This window comes from Brassica rapa, chromosome A08 (assembly GCF_000309985.2).
Source record: "Brassica rapa cultivar Chiifu-401-42 chromosome A08, CAAS_Brap_v3.01, whole genome shotgun sequence".
NCBI classification, from domain to species: Eukaryota; Viridiplantae; Streptophyta; class Magnoliopsida; order Brassicales; family Brassicaceae; genus Brassica; species Brassica rapa.
Window position 1 is genome coordinate 16,616,276 of NC_024802.2, and position 9,563 is coordinate 16,625,838.

The following is a 9,563-nucleotide window of genomic DNA, read 5'->3' on the forward strand; positions in this document are numbered from 1 at the left end:
ATGGTAATGACAACAATAATGAAAATCTCTAATCAAGTTTGTTTAATTGATTCAGGAGGGATATAAAGACAAGAGAGAGATGATAGATGATAGAAGAAGAAAGAAAAAGGGTACTTTAGGAAATAAGAAAAAGTGGGGTAAAAGCGAAGGATTAGGAGTTGTCGTTATATCTGTTAGATGAATGAAAGCAGAAAAAGGCATTCATTCACAGCTTAATCACGCCGGGCCCTGAGGAGTAGAGTAGTAGAGCCTTGTTCTGAACTCTCTCTCTCTCTCTCTCTCTCTTTCTATCTTTGAAGCTTCTTTACATGCAACAAGTCTCTTGAAAACTTCTTCTTAATTTTCTCCGTGGGCTCACGAGATTCTCTCTGCGATGGCTGCTGCGACTGGTGAAGGGGTTAGTAATAAAGATCACTCACTCCTTCGGTTTTCTCTTTCTTGGAATCTAAATTCTTCCAAATGAGAAGATGATGATGAGACTTTGTGGTGGTGGCTCTTTGTGATTCGATTCTATTCTGAAAGTTTTATCCACTTTTATATCTAGTAACTGTTTAGTGTTGTGACTTGCTTCTTGGCAAACTCATTTTCGGTGAGGTGATAATGCTTTTTACCAAATTCACCAAAAATATTTGAATCTGAAAAGAGACTCCTCAACTTGTACAGTGTTACTATTGGTATCTCTAATCATTTTTTTTTTGGGTTAACATTTGTGATATTTTTTGGTTGGATCTTCCATGTTTTTTTTTTTTGAAACTTCAAATCATGGTTTTAGAAGAGTACTTATAAAGACTTTTCAAAATTGGGAAGTTGCGGTGTGAAACTATTAATGTTTGTAGAGGAGCAGGATCTTCCATATTGTGATTTTGATTAATGTAACTGACATTAAAATTCTGAAATATTCATTTAGGGGAAGCAACAATTCTCAAGTGTTGCAGATGGTAACGGTAACGCACCAGTCAAGTATCCAAGCTTCAAGGCACCTAAGCTTAGCTTCTCTGATGGTGCCAAACATAACTCCATAGGTAAAATAGCTACAGTTCAAATTCACTACCATGATAAATTGCAACAAAAAAAAAACAGACTAATGAGCTTTAAATTAACCTTCTCCTTTTTTTGCAAATTTTGCAGATGTGTTTCCTCTTCTTGTTAAGGAGGCTGACCGTGGCATCAAGAATTCACTAGTGAGTTCTCTGCTTTTGAGATTAGGATTTTCTTACATTAGCACATGATATAGTATTATGTGATAAAGTGTGCAAAGTCCTTACAAGCTCTGCCATTTTGTATTAGGTCCAAGACGTGTGCACTATCTCAGTCTTACCTGACGAAGGAAACACAATCCCACAATGTACCTCCCAGTTTACTCTCTTGAGCTTCGTCAAGGCTCTGCTTCCATCTAAAAGCCAGATGCTCATCGACGCGCAACTCAACTGTCAGAAAACGCAGAATCGCATCAACGTGCTACTAGGAGGCACAGATTCCTACCAATCTTGCGTTGTGGACATAAACGTCGAGAAAGGGAACGGTGCTGAGGCAGAAGAAGTTGTTGCAAGTCTCAAATCCGAGAGTGTAGTAAGTGCTCTTATCTATACGTACATATGATAGTTTACTTGGTGCCTAACTCTTATGTCTTTTTACAGCATATGCAAAAGGTATTGCAGAGACAAGCAAGCTTGAGCACTGGTAAAAAAAGATAACAAACATTTAGGTAAAATTGCGTAATTAGCTGTATATGAACTGAAATCTTGAGAATATTATTTATGTTGCAGATAAAGCTATCTCAGAGAGATGCCATGATGCACCAACGAACAGGTGGAGAAGATACAAGCGTGCTGCTTCATTTGATTCAAGAAAAATTGTCATTCTATTCTCCATCTTGTAAGTAGTACTTAACTCTACATGAGTATAATAAAGTCATTATAGTATATTACTTTAACGATGCATATTCACTATGTTATGCAGATCAAGTGTGGGGACGTTGATATTGATCTACTTGACACTGAGAGTGAGGCTAATAAACGGTGACAACAGCTTCAATCATATGTAGTCAGAAACTGTAACATCTGTTTGAGCTTTGTTTTTGAATCTCTTTTTCCGAAACTCCTTTGTTCCAATAAATGTTGATAAAAGTGAACACTTTCTTTGTGAATAACACTTGCGAGTGCTTAGTGTCTATAAAATAATAACTATAAAGAGATTCAAAAGAACCAAGTTTATATTTCAGTTTTAATTATGGCAATTGATATAATCGTGATTGCCTGATAACTTTCCAACGGAAACAATATCCACCAAATAAACCACCATGGATTCAACATGCGGAAGAAGATTTCAAAACCAAAGGAAAAATTTGCTTTTGGCCAAAGAAGAATTTTTCAGAAATTGTATTGAAATATGTCTTTGTTTTGTTTTATGGCAATATTTGTACAGTTTTTGGAAGTTGGTCTATGCAATTTTTAATTTTTATTGTTGAATTAATACTTTGGATTCTAAACTGAAAATATCTACAAATCTAAATTTGAATGAAGCCAATAAACACACAGCACATAGAATTGGTGTTTACAATGAGATTAAGATTAAAAATCTTAAAAATTAATGAAGTAGATGCTCTATTAACAAAAACATCTTGATCATTTCCTCGAGATACTTCATTTGATCTATTTTTTTCATTATTTTAGTTACATCATGTGTTGTTTTTCATTATTGTGTTTGTATTTGTATAATTTGTTTACGATTTATTTGATATATTTAGGTTTACAACAAAAGTTTTCAAATATTTTCTTACTTCCAGTTCTTCTTGATTTCTTATTTCTTTTAGTGTGTTTCTCATGCCACTTTATTTGCTAGTTTTATTGCCCTCCAACTTCAATAAGTTCTTCTTTGTAATATTTTTGTTACTCTTAACAACTTCATTATAGATATTTTCAGAAGGGAAAAATAATATTTGCTAGTCATGATTGCAATATATAAGCCATATGAAAACAAGCCATACATTACCAAATGAAATTGAAAAAACTGGAAGGAGACTATACTTTTCGACATGCTCATTGTCATTGAGATAAACATGTTATAACAACAAGTGCTGATTCATTAACTGATAACTTGTGGTGGACATATGCAACTAAGGTGGCAGGAGTTTTGGTAGACGAAGGTAATACTCTGATCGGAACGACATTAAAGCTATAATTATCATTGATGACAGTAAAATATTACACAAATTAGTGTTGAATAAAAAGGGAATCATCTACAGAATCACTGAAGATAAAGAAGAAGATGAATCATTTAAAGGGTACAAAGAGATAATTAGTTAAGACATAAAGAAGATTGCTTGCATTTTTCATAGAATCTAATAATTTTCACTCAGTCGTTTATTTTCTTCATATCTTTATTTTTATGTCGTTGAGAAAGAAAAAAAAATGAAAAAGATAAACGACTGAGTGAAAGTTATTAGATTCTATGAAAAATGCAAGGAATCTTGTACCACAAATTATTTGGTATATAGTTTCTCAATTGAGATATTTTTAAATGTAACTAAAGCTCATAAGTAAAAATATTAGGTAAAATTGGAAATATAGATCAAATTTTTACTATTATTTTTCTAATAGGATAAAAAAATTGTCTTATTCTTTTTTACTGTTTCATTAAAGTTAATGAAATAAGCAGTTTTACAAACCAAAAATTATGAACAATACATGAAATATTCATTGCAGTGTAATATTATCTTTAGGAGTTCTAAAACTTGTTAAATAAGAAGTTCAAATTTTGTTCTACATATAGCAGATTTTATATTCTACGAAAAATTGCATAGTGGAAACTGAATTCCATGTTTTATTAAAAATCTACTTTTATTAGAATGAATAATCTACAAATTTCAAAAAACTTTCTAAATTTCTTTTGAATTATATTACTCCTAACTTATCACTCCTTAAATTTTATGGAATATATAGTCCACAAACAACCCAATGCTCTAAGATAAGTAGAATTGGATTTCAAACCTCTTGTCTTGTTTCTACACTAAGTAGAATTTGTATTTTACGGATAATCGACCAAAATTTTAAAAATATGGGAAATACATTTACTGAACATTTTGAAAATAACGCAAATCTTTTTATTTCCACATATGATCCATCTTGTAAGTAATATTAACTCTACAGCGTGTAATAAAGTCATTGTAGTACATTACTTTAACGATGCATATTCACTATGAATTGTCTTGGGTTATGCAGATCAAGTCTTGGAACATTGATATTGATCTACTTGACACTGAGAGTGAGGCTAGTTAACGGTGACAATAGCTTCAATCATATGTAGTCAAACTGTAACATCTGTTTGGGCTTTGTTTTTGAATCTCTTTTCCCTAAACTGATTTGTTCTAATAAAAATGTTGATAAAGTTGACACTTTCTTTCTTTGTGAATAACACTTGCGAGTGCTTAATGTCTGATTAAAGTAGTTACTATAAAGAGATTCAAAAGAACCAAGTATTGATCTGAAATGACAATATTTTTGTTAATGTCTAAAGCTAAAATAACAGTCACGAAGTGTTTCATTTGTAAAACTTATGGTTGCAGTTACCGGAGATTTTGGAGGCTTCAAAGATCCTGTAATAATCGGGCCAAGATGGGCCTTATAACTACTTAGTGGGCTTGTTTACCGTTTATTAGAAAACTATTTTCGTTTAAAACTTGGGTTGGCTGCCTAAAACCCCCTGTAGACTTGCACACCCTATCTATTCCCCCCCAAACTTCTTGGCTCTTGACCAATCCACCCAGAAATACAAATTCTCTTCATATCTCCCCCTGAACTTATTTAACCCCCCTCTCTAATCAATTTTAAAATCGAATTAGAGTAAACTTAATTGCGTTTTGTAAATTGCGATTGCCCAATTAAAAAGAAAACCCGACCCGGAATGAAAAAAGACCCGACAGAAGTTAATTACAAAATAAAATCGAATTGGGGAAAATTTTAAATTAGGGTTTGGACTTTATTGTTTGAACACGAAGAACAGACGACGAAGAACACACAGACGACCACGGGAACAAGGAGAGACACCACGACGACGAGAACAGAGAGAGACGACGGGAACACAGAGACATGACAACGACGGGAACAGAGAAAGACGACGACGAGAACATAGAGACACGACGACGATGGCGAGGAACAGAGAGAGAGAGAGAGAGACAACGACGAGGAACACAAAGACAGAGAGACGAATCCATCGATAATGAGCAACTCAGCCTCATCTTCTTCGCGACAGAGAGCAATGGGAGGCGTACCAACACAATGCTGGTGTGGTAAGAATGTGGCCACATTTGTCTCAAAGACCGAAAAGAACCCATATAGGAGGTTTTACAGGTGTGAGATTGCATTTCAGGTATGAGATTGTATCTTGCATCGCCATTGTATCTTGTAATTTTACTAGTCTCAAAGAGAGAATCATGTTGTTTGTGTTTGATAATAGAGAAAGACGGAGAGACATCTTTTCAGATGGGTGGATGAAGCAGTGATAGATGAGATAGGGAAGGTGGATGCAAAACATGATGAACTTGTGAATGATGTTAAGGATCTGCGAGAGAGTATGATGGAGCGCTTTAAGTTTCAAGAAAAAAGACTTGAGAAGGTGGAAGAAGAAGCTATGAGAGTTAAGATGAATGAAGAGATGATTGAAAGCTATGATAGGATATGGTTCTTTGGAAAGGGATCAAGTAACTGAGATGATCATGTTCATTATGTAATGAATTTCTCATATGTTTTTAGAGATATGTAAGACTCTTATCTTCAGTGTAAGTCTGATCCCTTCACACTGATCATGTTTTCAGTGTCAAGATTATGTTCTTATGTGTTTCAGTAACTGAGATTATCATGTTATTTATGCTTGGTTATGCTTGAGTTTATGCAAGATTATCATGTTCTTTATTCTTTATGCAAGATTATGTTCTTATGTGTTTCAGTAAAACATGAGTATGACTTGTTCCACTTGTTTATGCTCGAAAATTATCAAACATACATAAGCTAAAAAACACAAACGAAATAAAACAGGTTTTAAACAACAACAAAAGTCACAAATTGCATTCATTTAGAGTTTTAAAGAACCACAAAAGCCACAAAAGTACATTCATTTAGAGTTTAAAAGAACAACAAAAAACACAAAAAACATGAAAATGGAGTTTTAAGCGACAATAAAAGAACCACTAGTCTTGAGCTAGAGTAGATTGAGTAGGCTGTGTAAGTCTGATCTCTTCATGGACATGAGAAGAAGTGCCCTGCCACAAAACCAAACATGAGGATAAATACATTTAACAATTTTTGAAATTTGATTGATATTATACCTCTTCCACGGTTTGGTGTGTCTTTTTCATCTTCTTCTTTGGATGGACTTTACAACCATTGGCATTATGGCCTGCCTCACCACAAGAACCACAATGGACTGTCCGACCACCCCTTCCAAGCTTCTCCACTTCCCTCTTCTTCTTCTTCTTCTTCTTTGGTGATTCAAACTTGCCTTTTATTCTAGGAAACTTCTTTTGCTTCTTCTTCTTCTTTCTCCCAGGTTGATCAGGCTCAGGAGGAGCAACTATCAATCCTAAATCGGACTTCATCCATACTCGTGGTCCTCTAACAGGTTCTAGATTAGTGTTGTAAATATATTGCCACATATGCGTAGAGAAGAAGCCTGAGACATATTCATCAACATTCAAACCTTTGTCGATCATTGCTCCATAAGCGTGTTCACATGGAACTCCACTTATTTGCCATTTTCCGCATGAACATGTATGCCTTACTGTGTTGACATTATATGAATTGGCATCTACAGTGACCTCAAAGACTCCACGGGTTGCAGGTGTCGTCACACACTCATCTGCGATTTTCTTCTCCTCTGCAAGCAGACCAGCTACATACTCTGAACAAACCCCCTCATGCCTCATCGATATTTTGTGTCTTTTAGCGATGCGTACCATTGCTTGCCTCCTTATCATCTCAAGCATCGGGACCAATGCTTTGGCTCTTGCTTTTGTGATGGTGGAGTTAAAGGACTCTGTTGCGTTGTTGTCAACGTCTTCACAACAGCTTCCAAGCTTGTAAGCATATCGAGACCAAGTTTCCGGCAGCTCCTTCATAACATCATTGTACAAGTCCAAATTGTATGCTTTTAACTTCTTGACATTGTAGTCAAATTCTGACTTCGTATAGCTCCGAGCAATATCCCAGATCCTCGGTTTCAGCAAGTCTTTCTTGGCATGATTCTTTTTCACATTCTCCACAATGTGTTTCACACATTTTCTATGCTCAGCTTTCGGTAACTCTGACTCCATGGCACTTTTTAGTCCCTTTGATCTATCTGAAATGATGACAAACCCATTCCCATCTTGTAGAACTAAGTCATGTTTTAGTTTCTTGATAAACCATAGCCAACTATCAGTTGTCCAACAGCAGTTAGCAACACCCCTTTCACAGCTCTCTTCAAGAAAGTACCATCAACACCGATAATTGGCCTACAATATCCTCTCCAAGTGTCCCGAAGAATCCCAAAGCAGACATAAAAACCATTGAACACATCTTCCCCTGCTTTGTTTTTGTACGTGTCTACAATGGCCGTGGAACCCTGATTTGTCACCATGATCTCCTGTGCATATCCTCGAAGATGAGCAAACTGCTCCTCATACTCTTTCTCAAGCCATTTTAGAGCTATAAGTCTCCCTCGTTGGCACTGGTTCCGTGTACTAACTATTTTCCACTTCTCTTTTATAATCTGTTGAATCTCCTCGGGCATCAAATCCGCTTTCTGTCTCAGCTTATCCAAAAATAGTCTTGCAATCACCGGACTTTTCAACAGCTTGCATTTTCCATCCGGAGTGCAACTATGAAACTTGTACTTCGTTTTCAACAACCATTTCTGACTTTCAGTATCATATGAGCAATAAATTCGCCATTTACACTTCTTACCGATGCCACAGACAAATGAAACTTTTTTCTTATCCCACCTGTCTTGCTTAATGTTTCTTCTCTTGCTCAGAGCATATTCCAAAACAACTTCTTTAAACTCATACAAGGTGTAGTAGCTACTCCCCAAAGCTAATCTATCATGACTTCTTCTTCTTTTCATTCGCTTCTCACGCACATCGATCTCATCCTCAGAAGAGTCATCTGAACTCTCTGGTATCTGGTTTCTTTCAGTTGGCTCCTCATCCTCAAATTCAGCGACTGATTCTTCGATTTCAAATTCATATCGACCAAGAGTATCCTCATCTTCATCCATCTTATCTTTTTTCCCAGATTTTTTCTTTTCCTCGTACTCGTACTCAGTTTCATACCCTTCTTCGAAGTCCTTTTTCTCTGTTTCAACCATGGTTTCATCACTTTCAATTTCACCTCTTTCATCTCTCTCAAATTTAAACAACTCAAACTCAAGCCAAGACATAAACAAATAAAAAAATTAATTTTAACAAGCTTAAAATCCAGACTTTCGATACCTAACAACAACAGATCCTTCAACATTCTTCACACTGTCGAACGGTTCTTCAATGCTTCTCAGGTAGTGACTTTGTGTCTGGGTTTCGTCCATGGTACCATCTTCATCGTTCCTCATTGTCCCTCTCTCCCCAGCATTATCTTCTCTCTCCTTTGCATTCTCTTTTGTCGTTTCTGTCTCTATCTCTTTCTCTGTCATGTTCTTAGGCTTCGAATGGTAAAAGCAGTTCAAGCAGGACAGATCAAGCAGATCATGCAGATCAAGCAGGACAAATACAGATCAAGCAGGACAAGTGCAGATCAAGCGGATCATGCAGGAGAAAACCGGATCAAATAATTTATTATAACTTAGGAATGACAAAATGAGTTCAAAACTATAGATCATATATTAAAACAATAAAAATGACACTTAGATATCTAAACAAATATCTTAGATATTATAGGATCGACCGAAATGCCTGTAAATGTTTTAAAAGATACTTATACTTATTTTATTTTCTTATTTATAAAAATTAAAAATTATATGACAAAAAATAATAAGTAGAGAATGATAATTTTATATTGTTAAAATTGTAAATAAAATAAAATAAAAATATTGTATTCATAAAACTAGATAAATATATTTTTAAAGTTATATGTTGTAACAAAGTTATTTATTGACCAGACAAAAAAAAAAGCAGATCAACACCACCAAATATTGGCGGGTGAGATCTGCATGCAGATCTCCTGCTTTTTTCACAAAAAGACAAAAAATATTGAACTGTATGCAGATCTCCCGCTTGAACTGCTTTTATAAAAAGAAAATGGTGAATGGTGAATACAGTGCAGGAGAACTGCATGTGCAGGAGATCTGCACTTGTCCCGTTCCTCCATTCGGACACTTAGTTTGTGTCGTGAAACAGAGACATGAAACCTAATTTCAATTTGATCTCTAATTTTTTTTAAGTTAACTCGGGTCGGGTTTTATTTTTAGTGTCGGGTCGGGTTTTCTTTTTAATTGGGCAATCGCAATTTACAAAACGCAATTAAGTTTACTCTAATTTCGATTTTAAAATTGATTAGGGAGGGGGGTTAAATAAGTTCAGGGGGAGATATGAAGAG

At 35.2% G+C, this 9,563-nt stretch overlaps 3 protein-coding genes across 4 annotated transcripts in view; 2 read left to right on the forward strand and 1 right to left on the reverse strand.

Moving 5' to 3' along the window:
- The window catches only part of LOC103835100 (probable disease resistance protein RPP1), a 531,820-nt gene that overhangs the window by 422,971 nt on the left and 99,286 nt on the right, over positions 1-9,563 (forward strand). The window lies entirely within an intron of this gene.
- Positions 113-2,208, forward strand: LOC103835087. The gene is made up of 7 exons (XM_009111182.3): positions 113-397; positions 908-1,022; positions 1,129-1,181; positions 1,288-1,569; positions 1,638-1,680; positions 1,767-1,875; positions 1,960-2,208. The coding sequence occupies exons 1-7, from the start codon at positions 374-376 to the stop codon at positions 2,042-2,044; spliced, it is 711 nt and encodes a 236-aa protein (XP_009109430.1). The 5' UTR covers positions 113-373; the 3' UTR covers positions 2,045-2,208.
- On the reverse strand, positions 2,663-9,349 carry LOC103835555. Of its 2 annotated transcripts, XM_018653764.2 has the most exons (3): positions 8,465-9,349; positions 6,323-8,327; positions 2,663-6,256 (listed from the first exon to the last, which is right to left on the reverse strand). In XM_018653764.2, the coding sequence occupies exons 2-3, from the start codon at positions 7,304-7,306 to the stop codon at positions 6,185-6,187; spliced, it is 1,056 nt and encodes a 351-aa protein (XP_018509280.1). In that variant the 5' UTR covers positions 7,307-8,327; positions 8,465-9,349; the 3' UTR covers positions 2,663-6,184. The 2 variants fall into 2 exon arrangements, with proteins under 2 accessions (XP_018509280.1, XP_018509279.1); XM_018653763.2 differs by lacking the exon at positions 2,663-6,256 and having other exon boundaries at positions 7,148-8,374.